Below are 22,502 nucleotides of genomic sequence, written 5' to 3'. Positions count from 1 at the left end.
ATCATCAAACACATTCAACAAACCTTCAAAATACTCACTAAATCTCCTTCTCACATCACTACTACTTGTTATCACGTCCCCATTAGCCCCCTTCACCGATGTTTCCATTTGTTCCCTTGTCTTACTCACTTTATTTACCTCCTTCCAAAGCAACTTTTTATTCTCCCTAAAATTTAATGATACTCTCTCACCCCAACTCTCATTTGCCCTCTTTTCCACCTCTTGCACCTTTCTCTTGACCTCCTGCCTCTTTCTTTTATACATCTCCCACTCATTTGCATTATTTCCCCACAAAAATCGTCCAAATGCCTCTCTCTTCTCCTTCAATAATAATCTTACTTCTCCACCCCACCACTCACTGCCCTTTCTAATCTGCCCACCTCCCACGCTACTCATGCCATAAGCATCTTTTGCATGAGCCATCATTGCTTCCCTAAATACATCCCATTCCTCCCCCACTCCCCTTACATCCTTTGTTCTCACCTTTTTCCATTCTGTACTCAGTCTCTCCCGGTACTTCCTCACACAAGACTCCTTCCCAAGCTCACTTACTCTCACCATTCTCTTCACCCCAACATTCTCTCTTCTTTTCTGAAAACCTCTACAAATCTTCACCTTTGCCTCCACAAGATAATGATCAGACATCCCTCCAGTTGCAACTCTCAGCACATTAACATCCAGAAGTCTCTCTTTGGCACGCCTATCAATTAACACGTAATCCAAATAATGCACTCTGGCCATCTCTCCTGCTTACATACGTATACTTATGTATATCTCTTTTTAAACCAGGTATTCCCAATCACCAGTCCTTTTTCAGCACACAAATCTACAAGCCCTTCACCATCTACATTTACATCACAGAACACCCCATGTACACCAATTATTCCCTCAACTGCCATATTACTCACCTTTCCATTCAAATCATCCATCACTATAACCCAGTCTCATGCATCAAAACTACTAACACTCACTCAGCTGGTCCCAAAACACTTGCCTTTCATGATCTTTCTTAGGCCCAGGTGCACATGCACCAATAATCACCCATCTCTCTCCATCCACTTTCAGTTTAACCCATATCAATCTAGAGTTTACTTTCTTACACTCTATCACATACTCCCACAACTCCTGTTTCCCTTGCTCTTGTCCTCTCACCAACCCCTGACTTTATTCCCAAGACATTCCCAAAGCACTCTTCCCCTTTACCCTTGAGCTTCATTTCACTCAGAGCCAAAAGATCCAGGTTCCTTTCCTCAAACATACAACCTATCTCTCCTTTTTTCTCATCTTGGTTACATCCACACACATTTAGACACCCCAATCTGAGCCTTCGAGGAGGATGAGCACTCCCTGCATGACTCCTTCTTCTGTTTCCCCTTTTAGAAAGTTAAAATACAGGGCGGGGAGGGTTTCTAGCCTCCCCATCCCGTCCCCTTCAGTCGCCTTATACGACACGTGAGGAATGCGTGGGAAGTATGTTACTTTATTCATTATACATGCTAAAATTTTCCGAAGAGTGACACTGTCATATCTAAACAGTGATTGTCTTTAGTCCTTCAAGGAACATAAGATTCTATTAACACCTGAATGTGCCATGACTTACCTTGCTATGTTGAGATAAGTAAAAATATTACCAAGAAAAAGACTTAAAACATGTCTCGAGGTTAACAGATTTCAGTTTCATTATCTATAAACGCTAAATCAATGCTGCTTAAAAAATATCATTTTCCTAGGTGTCAAAAATTTCATTTCACCCTTTATATTCTGCAAAGTTCTCTGTGTAATATTTTATATATATTATATGGTGAAGATAATAACTATCACCATCAAACAGATATAATTCAATCTTACTTACCAGATAAGAAAAAAATCCTAACCATCATCGGAAAGCATGTTAGCCACTTCATCATATACAGAACTACTAAGGAATGCCAACAATGACAAGAATGTCCTCAATCACTAATTACTCTCCAGTGAATTATATGAAAAATCTTTCAGACTGCAGAAGGACAAGAAAAACAGCAGAAACCTTGACAAAGAGTGGTGGGTCAAATGCTGCTGCACCCTCATCCACAGTCCTTCTGTACTCCCGCTTTGAAAACTCTGGTGGGTTGTCATTTTCATCATTAACATCAATGAAGATGTTGACGGATGTAATCTTGCCACCACCATCTGTGGCTGAGTAGGTTAAGGAATAGGTCTTCTGTCGCTCATAGTCCAAGCATGTCTCCATGCCACAGTTAGCCACGTAAATTTCACCACTGCTTTTATCCACATGGAATTTTTCAGCTCCAAAACCCTTAAGACTGTAGCTGTTGGTTAAACATTGTTTCAGTGCTTGTACATTACATTAGGGCAATATTCTACATAAAATTATTTGGCAACAAAGGATTTAAATAACTGTAACCTGTAAGCATATATTTGTACATTTCATTGTTTATAAAAGGCAACTGTAATATTCATTCATGACTAGGGCATTCAACTGATAATTAGACTCCCACTGTCAAGAGACCAATATGATTTCTTAACACATCAATCTTTATGGTTTCACCACCTCTCACCTAATCTCCCCAAAGAGGCCAGAGTCTGAGTCATTTGCCAGAAGTTTACTGATCAGGATCCCACTGCCCACACTCTCACTGACATTGAACCTGGGCAGGAATGGAACATTAGTGGAAAAAACATTTATACAATCATGGATTTTTATGATAGGCTATGGAATGAGAAAATAACAATATGTGGCTTGTATTCCTTAAGGAATTCAAATGAATTAAAACCATTTCTCAAGTAATAATCATTATGCCATGATTTCTTATAACCTGACATTACGGTAAGTACCTAAAATGTTGCAGTTAGTATGAGGAAGAAAATAAAACACAAAGGTTGTATGTGACAGCTAAAAAATGTGAAATTCCAGTTGAATTAAAGGGTTGGAACACTATACAGGGATGGTGGACACAGAAAGCCAGAGTACCACCTAGAATGAGAGCATGAAAAAGGATAGTTGCATCAAGGAAGATAAGCAAGGAGCTTGCAACAGAATACCTAATTGTGAAAGGATATGTGGCTGTAGAGGAAAATGATATACAGGATGGGCAGCAATAAGCAAAACAAAGGATTTGTCCACAGGATTAGTAACTGAGAAGGCTAAGAAGACCAAACCTTGGAAAGAGCAGTGTATGTACAAGAACACTTGTCTAAAAGAGGAAAAGCAAATAGATGAAAATATGTGCTTAAAAAAGATATGAATGGCAGTGAGAAAGACATCTACCTGTAAGAGCAATAGCATATGGTTTAAACAAGGACAATTACCTGTAAGAGGGGTGCTGGAAAGTTGGTGAGTTGTCATTGGCATCTGTTACTGTGACGTTGATGATAGCTGATGACACTGGTTGACCACGCTCACTTGCCACCACTACAATACAACACTTTTTATCCATAACTTTACTGTACCAGATATTTGTATATCATTTTTGGACCAGTATTTCAGACTGTTATTTCAGCCAAAATCTTTATTATTTCACACAGGAAGAACGGCATCAAGTGGTCAATAACTTTTGCAAGAACTTATATATTTCTATCAAAATCCAATACAATACATGTATTACTTTCGCCCATAGGTTTAGTGTTTATGACAAATTTCATACAATACTCATACAAGATAATGTCACCTTTGAATAAGAAATTGGATGCTTCCGAATTTTCAAAGTCAAGCCGTGAGGAGTCTGCAACCTTAATGATGACAGGTGTCCTACCAACAGCTGTCTCAGGAAAGATGGAGAACACGCCTCGAGAACTGAAGATGTCTGTCAGTGCCAGGGAAAAACGGGCATTCTCCCCTACATCTTCATCAGTCACCACCAGGTTGAGGCCTGGCAGTGGAGTTCCATCAGCTAAGACAAGGAAATTGATTATATTAATCTGTCATATGAATGAGTGTTCAGTGTAACCCAGTCCACCTTTGAAACATTTTCTTGCCATTACAGTCAAATTAACTTCCATATAAAAAGGTTCCATTTTCAATAATACAGAACTTTTATTCAGTGACTATGCTATACATAACCATACCTAAGGTTTATGGACGAGTCAATATCATCAATAAAATAAGCTGCCTTCACTCATATATTTCAATATTCACAATAAATTGTCCTATCTAATCTTTATCTGAATGGCCCAAATGATACAGACCAATATCCTCTGGGACTGTGATGGAGATCTCATCCTGGCTGAAGAGTGGTCGCTGATCATCCACATCTGTCACCACCACTGTCACTTGTGACACGGCTGCCTGCCCATCCTTTTCTTGGGCCTAGGAAAACAACTGTCTTTGACAACAGGAACACAAGCATACACACATGTATATACCACCGAATTTTAAAAAAACTGCATGATACACAAAAGTAATTACATTATAGTGTCTTTCCAGCATTTAGATGGTGTATCTCTTGCTCTTCAACCATCAGAATACTCCTTTTGCTTCAATAAGAAATGAAAGCAAGAAATGACCTTGATCAACTCACCCGAACACTAAATGTATACAGTCCACCATTGTTGATGATGAGAGTGTCTTCCCGGTCAAGGGTGACCTGAGAGGTGGTGATGGCAGCAGTAAGAGAGCCGTCTTCCAGGGTGCGAATATCAGACAGGGTGAAGTATCCCGCATCATCACCCTGCAGGGTTAGGGAGAGAGGTTGTGGTTCTCCCAAGTCACCATCACGGGCATGGATCTCCAGCACTGACAAACCCTGAATATGGAGGAAGGTTCAAAGGGAATTAGTGACTTCATCTTGTCTGGGATCATTACTAATGCTGAACATAATCAGATAATTTCCAAACATTTATTAGATCAAAGTAATTAAAGAAATGTAAAAATCTAATTTAGAACATATCTATTAAGTTTTGTATATTTACAAAATGCCCCTTATGAAGGGACCTTAATTACAATAATATGTAACAGACCTTGCAATTACTAAGATCAGCTAGACAAAATTTTCAGGTAGCTGTTACTTGCAAGACACTTTTTCATCCAGTTCTGTTAATACATCTCTCATAAAATGTATTCTCAAATTCATATCTAACAAAAACACTGCCTTATCTAACAGTCTATGAAAATCTCTACCTTTTCATGTCTTTATTTCTTTTGCCCCTTTACATATTTCAACCAAGGCCTGACTGCAACTACAAATTCTATCTGTCACAGGAATCATGGTCATAATAAAAATCTAGCACTAAATGACGGATAGCTAGTAGACAGAACCAGGCTGCTAAAACTTTTTGACACATTCATAGCAAACCAAGGACTTAAGAGATTTCTAGGCCTTATCTAACGAGTTTACTTACAGGTGGGCTGGCCTCCCTGACCGTGGTACTGAAGGGAGCATTAAGGAAGATGGGTGGCTGGTCCTGTACATCCTTCACCTCAATCACTACAGTGGCTGTGGAGCTGAGGCGCTTCTCCAGCCCTCCATCAGATGCCCTAACCTATTAAAAATCGTGAAGAGTATCTATTTCCTCTTATTAATATATCTGAGTACGGCTGTTCATGAATGTTTGTGTGTTGTGAGTGAATGACCATAAAGGTAGCTAATTACATCAGTCTTTTTATCTCTTCTCACATCTTACTTTACCATTCTGACTTCATGGTTCATAACTACGAAAAACTTGTCTACTAAAATTAGTTATTCTTTACTTCTCTTCATAAGTATATCACTCACAATGGGTAGACAAAGTTTCATACATTGTTCTTCCCATCACAGTAATTTGGAATGAGGTATGTATTTTGAAACCCTGATCCTGAAGATTACTGTAGGGTTTGGTGTACCAGTCACAAAGATTCATAGACCAGATACATAAATACAAAAATAAAAAGGTTATGGGAAAACATTTTCATTCTTAAAAGCCTATTCCTGCCAATTTCTACAGACAACAATATATCAATACTAACATGGCATTATGTAGTTCTCTCTTCACCTGACAAAAATCAGCAACCCAAGGATGACTGCATCTCTAAATCAAGTTTCAGATGCAGTATTCTCCACTTATCCTTTCCAAATGTCAAATTGATTTCAACACCCTGGTCAGCTCTCTCAATCAGACAGCACTTACTACCACACCTTTCTCTTACTCGGTCTTCCTTATACAATAAACCCCCCCTCATTTCCAATACATCCACCCTCTAGAGTTCTTTTGTACTAAAGGCCTAAGATTTACATTCACAACAACACTGTGATTAGCACACCTTCAAACGAACTGTTTGATTTATAGTCTTTTTATCACACACACTGCTTGGTTGTAGTGATGTATCTATCTCACTTTTATTTCAGATACAACAGGCACTATGGTCCTTTGCTGAACTGCTTCTGCATGATTCTCTATGTCTATGTTTTCTGTATAACTTAAATATCTATTCATTCATATTTATATCTATTATACTTTGATACTGTCTCCCGCACTAGCGAATTAGCGCAAGGAAACAGACGAAAGAATGGCCTAACCCACATACATACACATGTATATACATAAACGCACATATTTTTTTATCATACTTTGTCACTGTCTCCCGCATTAGCGAGGTAGCACAAGGAAACAGACGAAAGAATGGCCCAACCCACCCACATACACATGTATATACATACACATCCACACACGCACACATACATAACTATACATTTCAACATATACATATATATACATACACAGACATATACATATATACACATGTACATAATTCATACTTGCTGCCTTTATTCATTCCCGTCGCCACCCCACCACACATGAAATGACAACCCCCTCCCCCCGCAAGCGCGAGAGGTAGTGATAGGAAAAGACAACAAAGGCCACATTCGTTCACACTCACTCTCTAGCTGTTATGTATAATGCACCGAAACCACAGCTCCCTTTCTACATCCAGGCTCCACAAAACTTTCCATGGTTTACCCCAGACGCTTCACATGCCCTAGTTCAATCCATTGACAGCACGTTGACCCCGGTATACCACATTGTTCCAATTCACCTTCTCCCCTGCGCGCCTTTCACCCTCCTGCATGTTCAGGCCTAGATCGCTCAAAATCTTTTTCACTCCATCTTTCCACCTCCAATTTGGTCTCCCAATTCTCCTTGTTCCCTCCACCTCTGACACATATATCCTCTTGGTCAATCTTTCCTCACTCATTCTCTCCATGTGACCAAACCATTTCAAAACACCCTCCTCTGCTCTCTCACCACACTCTTTGTATTACCAAACATCTCTCTTACCCTTTCATTACTTACTCGATCAAACCACCTCACACCTCTTATTGTCCTCAAACATCTCATTTCCAACACATCCACCCTCCTCTGCACAACCCTATCTATAGCCCATGTCTCGCAACCATAAAACATTGTTGGAACCACTATTCCTTCAAACATACCCATTTTTGCTTTCCGAGATAATGTTCTCGCCTTCCACACATTTTTCAACGCTCCCAAAACCTATGCCCCCTGTGACTCACTTCCGCTTCCACAGTTCCATCCACTGCCAAATCCACTCCCAGTATCTAAAACACCTCATTTCCTCCAGTTTTCTCCAATCAATCTTACCTCCCAATTGACTTGTCCCACAACCCTACTGTCTAATAACCTTGCTCTTATTCACATTTACTCTCAGCTTTCTTCTTTCACACACTTTACCAAACTCAGTCACCAGCTTCTGCAGTTTCTCACCCGAATCAGCCACCAGCGCTGTATCATCAGCGAATAACAACTGACTCACTTCCCAAGCCCTCTCATCCTCAACAGACTGCATACTTGCCCCTATCTCCAAAACTCTTGCATTCAACTCCCTAACAACCCCATCCATAAACAAATTAAACAACCACAGAGACATCAAGCACCCCTACCGCAAACTGACATTCACTGAGAACCAATCACTTTCCTCTCTTCCTACTCGTACACATGCCTTACATCCTCGATAAAAACCTTTCACTGCTTCTAACAATCATATATTCTTAATACCTTCCACAGAGCATCTCTATCAACTCTATCATATGCCTTCTCCAGAACAATAAATGCTACATACAAATCCATTTGCTTTTCTAAGTATTTCACACATATATTCTTCAAAGCAAACACCTGATCCACACATCCTCTACCACTTCTGAAACCAAACTGCTCTTCCCCAATCTGACCCTCTGTACATGCCTTCACCCTCTCAATTAATACCCTCCCATAAAATTTCCCAGGAATACTCAACAAACTTATACCTCTGCAATTTGAGAATTCACCTTTATGCCCTTTGCCTTTGTACAATGGCACTATGCATGCATTCTGCCAATCCTCAGGCACTTCACCATGAGCCTCTCTGTTTACCAAATCATTCTCCCTGACCCTCTCACTTCTCACACCACCTCGACCAAAACACCCTATATCTGCCACTCTATCATCACACACATTCAACAAACCTTTAAAATACTCACTCAATCTCCTTCTCACTTAACTATTATATATATTACATATATTCAATACACATAAGGGTTTTTATGTGAAAATAGGTAAATCACAGCCTACTGAGCAGATTGCAGTAACACTTGGACCTTAAAACCTAATATGTGTAAAGGGATAAAAAAGCAGCATATGACACATTTTCAACACCAATGTTCATATCTAAGTATAAAGACCCGTGTTTAAGTTTGAAAGCACTAACCTTGCTATAATATGAAATACTTCTAAATCTCATGATGTACCTTAGTATCAATGTTTTGCAAAATCACAATATGAGACCATGCAATGAAGATTTCAAAACAATCACAATATGGGTGATTACAAACAAATTTCTGAAATACTGATTATGACACAATACATTCCAAGCAAGGTTTTGAATTACTACAGTGTGAATGAGACCTTAGGAACAAACTTCTGAAACACTTTCCACAATATGAGACCTTTGAAGCAAGGTTCTAAAGCACATTCTACTTTCTGAACTACCTCCCCACATCTCACAGAAATAAAATAAGGTATGCCTTACCGCCATTGTGTACTGCCTCTCCGTCTCATAGTCAAGAAGCTCCCTGAGAGAGATGATGCCAACATACTCTCCCTCAGCCACCCTCGCCTCCCGTATCTCAAACTTCTTACATGCCTGTGGCGTCTGCATAATAAGAAAGCAATGATAAAGCACTGATTCACAGGCTGATATGTGAGTACTGTACTGGGAAGAAATATCAGGTTCTTATTATCGATATCCTGGTTTCAATGATGCACTCTGGTGAACAGACATGATCAGATCAGATCATAATCTATTGTAGTGAAGTAGTCCAATGTAGTGTGTTTTGCACACACAGAGAAACAGACCTATGTGTACCAGATAGTATTAATGAGCACGAGACCACACGGGTCAGCCCAGGTCAGACCAAAAAGGTTTTGAATCCTCATCAAATGTGGCAGTCAGCCTACACCCAACTCAGGCATTTGTCCTTCTGGCAAGGACAGTCAATAAATGGGTATCTAAGCTTAGGCTGGTGTGTGTGTGTGTGCCTGAGTGTATGTGTGTGGGTGTGCATACATACATATTGTAATATGTGCCATGTCAAGGTGGCTTTAAGGTGAAGAAGGCAGAGGAATTGAGAGAAACAGCATTTCCATAAGTGGCACCAAGCTAATGTTACTGTTCCAACAATACAGAATTGCACCTTAATCCCATGCATCATGACAAGTCTTTTTAAAAGAAACATGCTATAACTGCCAACTATGGGAGGGTACTGACTGAGAGGGTGAAAGCATGTACAGAGCATCAGATTTGGGAAGAGCAGTGTGGTTTCAGAAGTGGTAGAGGATGTGTGGATCAGGTGTTTGCTTTGAAGAATGTACGTGAGAAATACTTAGAAAAGCAAATGGATTTGTATGTAGCATTTATGGATCTGGAGAAGGCATATGATAGAGTTGATAGAGATGCTCTGTGGAAGGTATTAAGAATATATGGTGTGGGAGGAAAGTTGCTAGAAGCAGTAAAAAGTTTTTATCGAGGATGTAAAGCATGTGTATGAGTAGGAAGAGAGGAAAGTGATTGGTTCTCAGTGAATGTTGGTTTGTGGCAGGGGTGCGTGATGTTTCCATGGTTGTTTAATTTGTTTATGGATGGGGTTGTTAGGGAGGTGAATGCAAGAGTTATGGAGGGGCAAGTATGCAGTCTGTTGAGGATGAGAGGGCTTGGGAAGAGAGTCAGTTGTTGTTCGCTGATGATACAGCACTAGTGGCTGATTCGGGTGAGAAACTGCAGAAGCTGGTGACTGAGTTTGGTAAAGTGTGAGAAAGAAGAAAGCTGAGAGTAAGGTTATTACACTCAGTAGGGTTGAGGGACAAGTCAATTGGGAGGTAAGTTTGAATGGAGAAAAACTGGAGGAAGTGAAGTATTTTAGATATCTGGGAGTGGATTAGGCAGTGGATGGAAGCATGGAAGCGGAAGTGAGTCACAGGGTGGGGGAGGTGGCAAAAGTTCTGGGAACATTGAAAAATGTAAGGTAGGTGAGAACATTATCTCAGAAAGCAAAAATGGGTATGTTTGAAGGAATAGTGATTCCAACAATGTTATACGGTTGTGAGGCGTGGGCTATAGATAGAGTTGTGCAGAGAAGGATGGGAGTGATGGAAATGAGATGTGTGAGGACAATATGTGGAGTGAGGTGGTTTGATCGAGTAAGTAATAAAAGGGTAAGAGAGATGTGTGGTAATGACAAGTGTGGTTGAGAGAGCAGAAGAGGGTGTTTTGAAATGGTTTGGTCACATGGAGAGAATGAGTGAGGAAAAATTGACAAAGAGGATATATGTGTCAGAGATGGAGGGAACGAGAAGTGGAAGACCAAATTGGGGGTGGAAATGCACTATCTCACTAATGCGGGAGACAGCGACAAAGTATGATAAAAAAAGAAAAAGAAGCAATTAATAAAAATATAATAAAGAAAGTATGATTTCCATATAAACTAAAATAATCATTACATCTTTCACCAAAACAAGAAAAAATAAATAAAACAAAATAATAAAATAGAATAACACCAAGTAAACTACACAACATTACTCATAGATATGCAAAGTACAAAGATTACTTTTACATCATACATTTATAGATCTAACGTCTTAGGAGGTTGTACTACTCTACCTCTAGATATTCTTACCTCACTGGAAGCATGCTCACTCCTCTTTGGTGTGTCTTCCCCATTTGAGTCCAATGCACTTGTTATTTCTTCCAGTTCTGCTTGTCTATCACTGATTCCTGGTGTCACAGAACCTTCTCCTTCATGACATACATCAGTCAGTTTGTCAGCATAACCACTGGCACATATTAGACAATCTGGGCTTTCTGCCGCCTTATTCAGCTGCTGCCTATTTCTCCTGTAAATCTGACCATCACTATTCTTAACCAAATATAAATTAGGAGCAACCATTATAACTTCTTTTCAACTCTTTACATGTGCCATCACTGATTCTAACCAAAGTTCCCTCTTCTAGTTCAGGCAACAGTTTACAGCTTCCATCATAACAAAGTTTCTACCTAGCTTGGGAGTCTTGAAGTTGGTGTCTGACAGTCAGTGGGTCTTGTGTCTCTGGTTGTACCAAGGTTTCAGAAGTGGAGTGTGGTTCATGTTCTACCAAACAGTAACTGACTGGGGCTTGCTGTCCCCACAACAGGAGTATTTCTATAATCCAGCACACTTAGAAAAGGATACTTGCCCTCTTTGGCTGCCTTCTTCATCAGCTTCTTTACTGTCTGTACACTTTTTTCTGCCAGGCCATTACTTTTTGGATAATAGGGGGATGAAGTTGTGTGGTTTATTCCATATGACTTACAGAATTCTTCAAGTTCTACAGCTGTGAACTGCGAATAGTCTGAGGTATTGCATGCCTAGCAAAATGATACTTACAGTATTTCACAATAGTACTGGAATGAGTATTTTCTAACGAGTCAAACTCAAAATTTTGTTGTAAAAATTAACAAGCAACAGTTACCTTTCCCTTTCATCTCACATAAATCACCTCCATGTTTTTGCCAAGGGAGTTTTGGGATTTCATGAGGTATCAATGGTTCCCTTGCTTGGTGGTTACTATAAGCTTTACAGGTGTCACAAGCACTAATCATGTCCTAAAGTTCAGCCCCATTCCAAGCCAGTACGCAAGATCTCTCCCTATCCTTAGAGACTTTTCTATACCTTGATGAGATTTATGAATGTATTTGAGGAACACTTCTCAGTTCCTTAGTTACTATAATTCTGTTCATTTTATGCAGCATTCCATCTACTGTTCATTTTAGGCAGCATTCCATCTACATAACTTATCTCTGTAATGCCAAAAGGCATGGATTTCTTGGGATTCTCTCTCTTACAACCAAGCCATCCCTCTCATGTGAATTCTTTAAGAGTCTGCAATACTCTATCTTCCTTAGTCCTATCTTCAAGAACCTTCAAGTCTATACCTGCAGTGTCTAGTTGTTCATGAGTTTCTAGATCTATCTGAACTTCTATATCATCATTTTGCACTTCAGGCTAGGTGAGTCTACTTAGAGCATCAGCTATATGCATGTCCTTCCCTTTCTTATAATGTACCTCTAAGGAATATTTCTGGAGTCTGAGAAGCATTCTCTGTAACCTAGGAGGAGCAGATGACATGGACTTCTTAAATATACTCTCTAAGGATTTATGATCAGTCTCTATAACTACTTTACTTCTCCCATACTGAAACTTTTCAGCTCCAAAAACATTGGCCAAAAACTCTTTTTCAATTTGATCACAATTTCTCCGAGTTTTAGCTAGGGAATTGGCAGCATAGATAACAGGGTGATCTTCCTGAAGAATAAAAGTCCCTACAGCAAACCCTGAGGCATCAACAGTCAAAGTTACAGGCTTAGACACATCATAATACCTCAAAACTGGTTTCACAGACCATTTGCTTGAGTTTCAGAAAACATTTCTTCTGTGGTTCATCCCATCTAAATTCAGTGTCCTTCTCCAGTAACCTTCTCAGTAGCTGATCATTCCTAGGAATCTAAGTAACTCTTGCTTATCCTTAGAAGCTGGAAAATTACGTACATCATCTACCTTCTTAGGGTTTGATCTTGACCCTTACGTTGTTAATATATGGCCAATGTATTCCATCTGCTCAGTTTTAAGCTTAAGTGTGACATGGTTCAGCTTTAAATTTCTTTCCTGGCATCTTTTAAGGACTTTCTCTAGTCTCTGATCACGCTGTGCTTCAGAACTACCACAAACTAATATGTCATCCATTATACTTCCACTCCATCAAGATCACCAAATTCATACCGGTACCTCTGGTAGATTTCTGGAGGCAGACTTATCCCGAAGGAGAGACGTAAGTACCTATATCTACCAAAACAAATATTAAATACAAGCAGTTTGGAAGACTCTTCATCTAGTTTAATCTGCCAAAACACAGAAAACACCTTAGCATCTGCTGACCTGGTTATTTCCTCAATTGCAGGTAGTGAATAGTGTTGCCTCTTCAAGACCTTATTCAAATCTCTTGGATCTAGTCATATTCTTAATTTACTTCCCTTATCTGCAATAACCATACTGTTAATCCGATCTGTGGGATTACCTTCTCTGATAATTGCACCTTTATTTTCCATGTCCTCTAATTCACATTCTAATCTATCTCTCAGAGCGACAGAGATTTTACGGGGTGGATGAGCCACTGGTCTAATCTTTTGAATCAACCTCTAGATGCAGTTCACCCTCTAGGCATTCCAATCCATCAAATACATCTTTATAATTTTGCAATATCTTATCAATGGTTGTGTCTGAGTTGGTCTCTGACTGCTTGATTCATGCTTGACTAACCCTAACAATTTACATGCATTATTCCTCAACAGTGGCACAGAATTTACATCAACAATGAGGAAAGTGAGCTGATATTTTCCAGAGTTATGTAAACAATTCATCTGACACTTACCAAGGGGTTTAATTTTACTTCCAGTGAAAGCAACCAATACAGTCTGTGAGCCTTTAAACTCTGGTGTTCCTTTTAGCTTGTTGCAGATTATTTTAGGCAACATAATGACCTCAGCTCCTCTATCCATTTGGAAAGACAGTGGTTGATCTTGAAGAAGAGGAGTAAACTGGTTTTCTTGATCTGGTCCTCTTAACTGGTTGGAGGTTACCTTGGATACATCACTGCTTTTGATGACTTCTTCAGGATGTGTAAATCTCCCACTAGCTTCTCGTAACACCCTTTGGAGCAGGACGACGAATCTTCTCTGCCAGCCTGATGGACACACTTGCCTTTTCCTGAACTGCTGAAGTTGTCACACCTGCTCTTGAAATGTCCAGTCCTGCCACACTTCAATCACTGTTTGTTGATAGCAGGGCAGTGTATCCTTCCAAAGACATGCTTAAAGCCACAGAACTTACAGGTCCTTTGTGACATGTTGCCAGGAATTGAGGACTGATACTCACTTCTCTTGACTTCACACTGCGGACATCAAACTGCTTACAGCTGCACCAAACTCCTTCATCTGTTCTTCACTTGCCTCATGAGCTCTGCACAGCAGTACGACTTCATCAAGAGTCGTGTTGCCTTTCCTGAACAGCCATCGACAGAGCTTGTCATCACTGATGCCACAAATAATTCTGTTTCTGATCATTTCATCCTTGAAGGCACCAAACTCATGGTTTATAGCCTTCTTTCTTAGGTCAGTAACAAAACTATCAATAGTTTCATCATCCTATTGCACTCTACTATCAAAAATGTATCTTTCATAAGTAACATTCATCTTTGGCTCAAAATATTCTTGCAACTTCTCTATAAAAGTCTTGTATGTCTTTTCATCAGCTTCCTCTACAGGAAAAGTGTAATATATAGCAGCTCTCTTCCACCAGTTTAACAGTCAGGCAATCTTCACCTTATCCTTCTTCTCATCTTTCTCAGAGCTCAGTTAATGTCTCAAATTCCTGGCAAAATCTTCCCCAGTTCTCTGCTGCATTACCTGACAATATCAGGGGTTCATGAAGTCGACCTTGGACGCTCATGCTGAGCATTCTAGGTGACCACAATAATGGCACAGGGAGACTGCCACTTGGAGACAGCATCTCAGTTCTTACCTCCAACCTTCTTCTCTCTCACTCGAGGGGCTCCTCTTTATAGCCAGAAGCAAGTGAAGAGGGCAGATGGATAGAGAGAAACAGCATTTCCATAAGTGGCGCCAAGCTATTACTGTTCTAACAATGCAGATTTCCACCTTAATCCTGTGCATTATGACAATTCTTTTTAAAAGAAATATGGTATAATTGCATGCTACAAAAGCAACAAATAATACAAATATAATGTCATGTAATGAGAAAGTACTTTCCACATAAACTGAAATATCTCTCATCACACATATGAGTAAATGGTAAACATATACAAGGGTAAGAGATGAGAATAACTCTTTCCTTATAACACAAAAATAGTGATCTCACAAGCAAAAGTACAAAAATGCAAAATGTGTAAGAGGCAAAGCCCTACTAGAGTAAATTTTTCTACCTGTAATGTACAAATAGGTAATCATGCAAACAGTCATGCTAATCACCTCCTCTTCAATACATTCCATCTTGAGCTCAGCATTGCTACCCCCATCGGCATCTGTCACCCTGATCTGAGAGAAGAGTGTGGCCCCAGGCGAGGCAGACTCCAACACAGTGAAGGTGTAGGGCTGGTCATGGTACAGTGGCTGGTTGTCATTAACATCCAAGATAGGGATCTCCCGACGCAGAGGCACTGTATTGGGCTCATCCCCATACACCCGCTCATCTGGTGATGCAGGAAGGAATATGGTGAGTACTAGTAGTTGACTGACGTAGAGAGGAGACTGGTAAGTGGTGGAAAGGAGCATCGGTTGCAGCCCCACCTACAAAAACTGACCTGCCCCTTCTACTCAAGCTAACCTGCCTTCTCTTCACAGTCTGACCTGCCTTATCTTCACAGTCTGACCTGCCTTATCTTTACAGTCTGACCTGCCTCATCAACATAAGCTGATCTGCCTTATCTTTCCAAGGTGACTAGCCTTACCACTACAGGATGACCTGCCCCATCTAAACAGGCTGACCTGCCTCATCTACACAAACTCATCTGCTTCACTAAAGCACTATCAACATGACTTCACCTGTGACAGTAATGATGACTTCAATCATGGGTGTGGTCTCCCTGTCAAGTGGATGGACGAGGGTGACAACTCCAGAGTCTCTGTCCACACTCAAGTGGTCGCCGGAAACGGTGAAGGAGACAGAGGTGCCCTCTGGGTCACGACCCCGCAAGGTGTAAACAGAAGACCCAACCTGGGCATCTTCCCTGTTGATGACAGCACTGTAAGAGTCCGGTATCACAACTTCATGACAGGAAAATAAAATGTTACTAATGGATAATGGTGTAAGTTCTGGGTATTGCAGGAAGGAGGTATGACCAGAGCCATTGAGTGGGGAAACGTTGGCAAAATCCCCAGTGCCTCAAACTTACATGGAGCCCAGACAAAGGCTTGTGCAGCACATGGCTGTGCTACTTTCAGTAGCAGAGAAGGATAGACTCCTTTAATAAAGCCAAAAGTGACTTTTCACTCACAGTATAACCTGACATTAGCAAAGACATTCTAAGGCTCTGTCATCTGTTCCAGGAGCAGTCTTGATTCTAATGAGGAAGTTACATGGATGATTTTGTCATGTTTTACTGATGAAAGATCTACTTATCTTACCTGAGGGAAAATCTATCCATGTCACCACCAGGAAGAAACTGTGGTGCCCTATTGAGTTTCTGCGCTGTGCCCGAGGATACTAACAACGCCACTAGCACCAGCACGCCACCCAACGCCATCCTGCCGAAACAGAAAAAAATATTCAAATATGTGAGGAGGGTATGTCAGGGAAATGGCATATCTTAATATCTTTTCAGTGGAAATGTATCTACTGCTGTTTTGGGGGGACATGTTGAGTTACATATTTACTATATAACTATAGTCTCACGTTTCCAATATAATCCTAGATATGTATGGATAAATCAACATATTGTATAATTTCCATTTCTTCAAACACAAGTTCTGTAACTACAAATAAGCATTTTATAGTTATTAAGAACACTGTACAATGTAGGACACTTTACCGCCATTTATTCTCAGAGCGGGTCAGTACTGCCTCATTATAAAAACTGAATTTGCTGTTCAGATAAATCTTGCACAGATTTTTGTTGAACAGCCAAGTTACACTACTGGCACCTGAGGACAGATGGAGTTTGGACCCTAAGTCGTACCACTGGCCGCCACGGGGCAGGGTCTGGAAACTCTGAGGGAATATTAGCCCTAAGGGCTAACAGTGGTCACACACACACACACACACACACACACACACGTGTGTAGTGGTCAGCGTTACTGACCATAAGTCAGTACAAGCCCGGGATCGGGGCCGTAGGTGGGGTCAATCCTTGGTCCAACAGTCACCTCACAACCTGACTGATTGACTCGCTGACTCCATCGCCTGGTACCTGCAACGCTGACCTCATGAACCTCATAATCTGTTCAGTACTTGTACATTCGAGCTATGTCGTGTCGTCTCGTTCACTACTGCCCTCAAATCTTTACTGTGTATTTTATCCAGAACAGCGGACATGGCAACAGTTAAAGGCGGACTCTAGATTAAACACTTGTCAACTTTTGGGTACGTATGTGATCCTTTTTACGGAGTGTGTACAATCTTGTGTAGGTACGAAATTACAGTTGATTTGTTTATCATTTCACCAGAGGTTCCCGGAAGAAAACCTGGTGTTTCCGTCACGTCATCAGTACAAGGTCAAGCTTGCATTTTACCGCGACTTACGTCGACCTGGATGACAGCTCGACAACCATGTCATTATCTACGAGTAACGCTGAGGGAAGGATTCCGTTGCTCGCTCGCCGGGGCTTGAGGTGAGGAGGCATCGAGGTTTGAGGGCAGTGAACTGTATTCGGAACCTCTCCTTCCGTTTATATCCAGTTATCACCATCAGTCACTGGCCTGGGGATTGTATGGCCCACCCGTGAATGTTGGTGGGCCACGCAAGACACGTAGCGCTCACCGCGGGAAACCCTAAATACTGAGAATTCGTGCGAGCAACGTGTGGAGCGTTTATGGATACGTTTGTGAAGTGAACTTCAGCAGCCCATGTTATGTGTAGCATGAGGAGGGGGGGAATATGAAGCCTGGCCGAGTACGCTGCTGGTCGGGGAGGCTGCAGTGGAATGCTAGTGACCAATCGCCGAGGCCCAGTGGCCAAACGGTCCAGGCCGGGACTGGCTCACCTTGAGCACTGTCTTGACCCACTTCCCACACACACACACACACACAGCAGCACTCACCTGCTCTACAGTAATCTAATGGAAATCAATGCTTGCACATCACACATATTACCATTAGGATAATTCATCTCGATGATGTTTTATAGATAATGATTAAAGTGGTTAAAAAACATAAATGTGACCGCTTCTTTACAAAATAAGTTACTCCTTCACTTAATACTAACCTAACTTGGGTTTGACCTTTGACAGCCAGTGACAAAAGGAGGGTCTGACCTCTGACAGCCAGTGAGAGCCAAACATGTATTTAGGAACTCATATTGAAATGATAAAAAGCCAATTCGTCCTCTTCCACAACTATATGCAGTTCACCTCCCAACATATCACTTAGATCGGTTCCCTAGGACATTCATGTCCTCCACCAGAGGAAAACATTCTTCAGCGAAAAGGAAGATGTAAGTTTGTTTGTTTGTTCCTGCCAGGGAGTGAGATATCAGGTCATTGTCATCTGTGAACGAGGCCAGGGGAAGGCGAGCAGGTAGCTTTTCCAACACTCACCAACTTATGTAGTTTGAAAAGAAATTACTTTGTTAAAAACAGAAAAATATGCTAAAGGTTGAGCAAGAGAGGAAAGAAAAGGCATATCACTGCATCTCGTGCATAACACTGAAGCTACCAAGACCTCCACCCTTATACCAGCCCAAGAACGAGGCAGATTTAGGGGCCTGTATTATCAAGCAGAGAGGGAGGAAGCGGAGACATGCTAGATATGATCAAGTTACGTATAACTGAAACAGTTCAGAGGAATATTTACTTTCACGAAGTGTTATGGCTCCCTTAAACCACGTAAATATGATTTAGATTACACTACAATACCCCAATCGCGATATTTGTTACTTTCACGGAGTGGTGCCGTGTTAATTTAAGGGAACAATGTCCAGGGTCTATTCCGTGTACATGATCCCGTCAAATCTAGAGAGGGTGGCATGTTCTTCAAATGTCCAGGGTCTATTCCGTGTACATGTTCCCGTCAAATCTAGAGAGGGTGGCATGTTCTTCAAATGTCCAGGGTCTATTCCGTGTACATGTTCCCGTCAAATCTAGAGACGGTGGCATGTTCTTCAAATGTCCAGGGTCTATTCCGTGTACATGTTCCCGTCAAATCTAGAGAGGGTGGCATGTTCTTCATGCTTCCGTAGGAAGTAAGAGTGGAGAAAGTCTCTCATTACGGTGAACACATCAACATGACATGCCAGAATATCCCCCACCAGTGGATGGATGTATTCCTGCATCTATCTTTATCTATCTCTCTAATTTCCCCTCCTTATACATCTATCTTTTTTTTTCCTAGCTACTACCCACTTATCTATCTTGTTGATTCCCTGGTTCTTCTCTTTAAATGTCTTTCTACTTGAGTCAATCGAATCATCTGGGATAAGCTATGAAACTGGTCTACACATACGAGAGAGAGAGAGAGAGAGAGAGAGAGAGAGAGAGAGAGAGAGAGAGAGAGAGAGAGAGAGAGAGAGAATCAACAGTTCCGGAAACCCAAAATTTCAACGCCTCTCCAGATAGCCATCCTCAGTCATCTCGGCTAGGCAAGAAAATATGCTCGTCTTATCTTTACTATCTATGGACAGACTCTCTTTCTCTTCCACTCATATACAAGCACATACACGCATCTTAATGACCAGATAATAAGATTCTATACTTCCCTGAGATCGGGAAATTCCACAATGTACGTTTATCATGACGTGATTTAAGCTAAAACGAATTTAATAATGAGAACCGTATTGATCAGGGCAGCTCAAGTACTGGACAGGGAGACAGGGACTCTATAGGTGCAGGAAGAAAGAGCTTTATTCATCCAGTGAATACCATGAGTCGTATGGACCCCTTAACTAGAGTTCATTGTAGCTTATCCTTACTCTTAGGGTGTGGCTCTTAACTCGTCAGCCTTCAAGCAATGCCATTTAGTTCCACTCAAATGTCCCAAGTTTGTAAGTACACTCAAGTTATAGTTCTAGTCTTTGTTTTAGGTTGAGAATGTATCATCTCTCCAAATTTTGCCTGTAGCAGAGCATACGAATCGTGCCCTACATAGCCTTGACCTATACGGCTGGGATCCGATTTTTAAACAAGGCAAAGCCTTCATTAACTTAGCATCACTAATATGTTTGACCTGTCGTAGAGGTTCCAGTTCTGTAAGTACAATTCCGGAAGAGAAACTACCTGAATTATGGCCGTACCTGATGAATCAGCTGCTGGCGAAAGGTGGAACAGGTTCTTCGTCAACACAACTTCGACGTTAGTCCATTCTCTTATCATATCACTCAAGAAAACCGTTCATTTTCACTTCTCATCTCAATTTTTCTGTATTGTAAACACTTTTGGATATCTTATGCACTATTCAATCACATACCTGACGAATTTTAGGACATAATTAAGAGGAAAACTGCGAAGAATAGATGGGCACTCCCTTAGACGTCTTGGCCCACACTGCCTAGGAACTCTTGAGGCCAAGCGTTCAGATGTACGATAATCTATGCTTCCGCCTCCAACACCAATTAACATTAAGATATTATTCGTCATTTGTAACCATTATAGTTGAACGCTTCTGCCTGTCTCTACCACTAATAACTCAAACTACAGAGGAAAATATATCTAATAATCTTTGCGATAAGTCCACTTTTGGTGACTGCAAGAAGTCTTCATCCAGCCCTAGCGGTGTTACCCCCCTCCTATATTAACCCCCCCCCCCCGCTACAAGATTACCCCCCCCAACACCGTACACCCCCCTCCCGTGTTCTTCACATTTCGCGACCCGTTTTTGTCGCCATATTTCCACCTCCACAACACAAAGCAAGAGAAGTAGTACTCAATTAATAGATTTTTTTTCACTCTCTCTTCAAGCATGAAATAATAATAATGAGCTCAAGTACTGAAGCGATGTTAGACTTACAGAAGAATATTATATCACTTTACAGTATATTATATTGTGTTTACTTCCTTGTGGGTAACGAAATATAGCTAACGCATATTGATCTGGATAACTGAAAGATAATGTTCTTGATAATTGGAATATATTTATTTGGATAACTGGGAGAATACTTCTCTCTTGTTTTGGAGAACAGGCAAATCTTAGATTATATAAGATCTGGTTTAGACCTCAGGACAGAAACGTTTATGAGATATAGATAGCCCTGAAAATTATATTACTAAATTCACCATTTCATTTCAAGTTTGGCTTGCTTTAGTAAAGGAAATACACTTACATTTCAGTAACTGATCTTATTAATCAACCAGGATAAGAACAAGCTGTGTGTATATATATATATATATATATATATATATATATATATATATATATATATATATATATTTATTTATTTTATTTATATTTATTATACTTTGTCGCTGTCTCCCGCGTTTGCGAGGTAGCGCAAGGAAACAGACGAAAGAAATGGCCCAACCCCCCCATACACATGTATATACATACGTCCACACACGCAAATATACATACCTACACAGCTTTCCATGCCTTGATTCAATCCACTGACAGCACGTCAACCCCGGTATACCACATCGCTCCAATTCACTCTATTCCTTGCCCTCCTTTCACCCTCCTGCATGTTCAGGCCCCGATCACACAAAATCTTTTTCACTCCATCTTTCCACCTCCAATTTGGTCTCCCACTTCTCCTCGTTCCCTCCACCTCCGACACATATATCCTCTTGGTCAATCTTTCCTCACTCATTCTCTCCATGTGCCCAAACCATTTCAAAACACCCTCTTCTGCTCTCTCAACCACGCTCTTTTTATTTCCACACATCTCTCTTACCCTTACGTTACTTACTCGATCAAACCACCTCACACCACACTGTCCTTAAACATCTCATTTCCAGCACATCCATCCTCCTGCGCACAACTCTATCCATAGCCCACGCCTCGCAACCATACAGCATTGTTGGAACCACTATTCCTTCAAACGTACCCATTTTTGCTTTCCGAGATAATGTTCTCGACTTCCACACATTCTTCAAGGCTCCCAGAATTTTCGCCCCCTCCCCCACCCTATGATCCACTTCCGCTTCCATGGTTCCATCCGCTGCCAGATCCACTCCCAGATATCTAAAACACTTTACTTCCTCCAGTTTTTCTCCATTCAAACTTACCTCCCAATTGACTTGACCCTCAACCCTACTGTACCTAATAACCTTGCTCTTATTCACA

At 40.9% G+C, this 22,502-nt stretch overlaps 1 protein-coding gene across 2 annotated transcripts in view; it reads right to left on the bottom strand.

Moving 5' to 3' along the window:
• The window catches only part of Cad74A (cadherin 74A), a 61,594-nt gene extending 40,737 nt beyond the window's left edge, over nucleotides 1–20,857 (bottom strand). Inside the window, exons 1-12 of one of the 2 annotated variants that reach the window (XM_071691830.1) lie at nucleotides 20,691–20,857; nucleotides 16,700–16,819; nucleotides 16,118–16,302; nucleotides 15,545–15,765; nucleotides 8,999–9,121; nucleotides 5,338–5,478; nucleotides 4,518–4,742; nucleotides 4,186–4,306; nucleotides 3,669–3,890; nucleotides 3,310–3,412; nucleotides 2,559–2,648; nucleotides 2,027–2,309 (exon numbers count right to left, since the gene is read on the bottom strand). In XM_071691830.1, coding sequence (XP_071547931.1) covers nucleotides 2,027–2,309; nucleotides 2,559–2,648; nucleotides 3,310–3,412; nucleotides 3,669–3,890; nucleotides 4,186–4,306; nucleotides 4,518–4,742; nucleotides 5,338–5,478; nucleotides 8,999–9,121; nucleotides 15,545–15,765; nucleotides 16,118–16,302; nucleotides 16,700–16,819; nucleotides 20,691–20,842 — 1,986 coding nt within the window. In that variant the 5' untranslated portion in view covers nucleotides 20,843–20,857. Of the gene's footprint in view, nucleotides 1–2,026; nucleotides 2,310–2,558; nucleotides 2,649–3,309; nucleotides 3,413–3,668; nucleotides 3,891–4,185; nucleotides 4,307–4,517; nucleotides 4,743–5,337; nucleotides 5,479–8,998; nucleotides 9,122–15,544; nucleotides 15,766–16,117; nucleotides 16,303–16,699; nucleotides 16,820–20,517 lie in introns of both variants that reach the window. The other variant, XM_071691831.1, reaches the window with a different exon arrangement.
• Nucleotides 20,858–22,502: the final 1,645 nt, after the last annotated feature.

Source organism: Panulirus ornatus, chromosome 51 (assembly GCF_036320965.1).
Source record: "Panulirus ornatus isolate Po-2019 chromosome 51, ASM3632096v1, whole genome shotgun sequence".
Classification (NCBI taxonomy): domain Eukaryota; kingdom Metazoa; phylum Arthropoda; class Malacostraca; order Decapoda; family Palinuridae; genus Panulirus; species Panulirus ornatus.
Note: the sequence above shows the minus strand (reverse complement) of the source record. Positions and strands in the feature narration are given on the sequence as shown.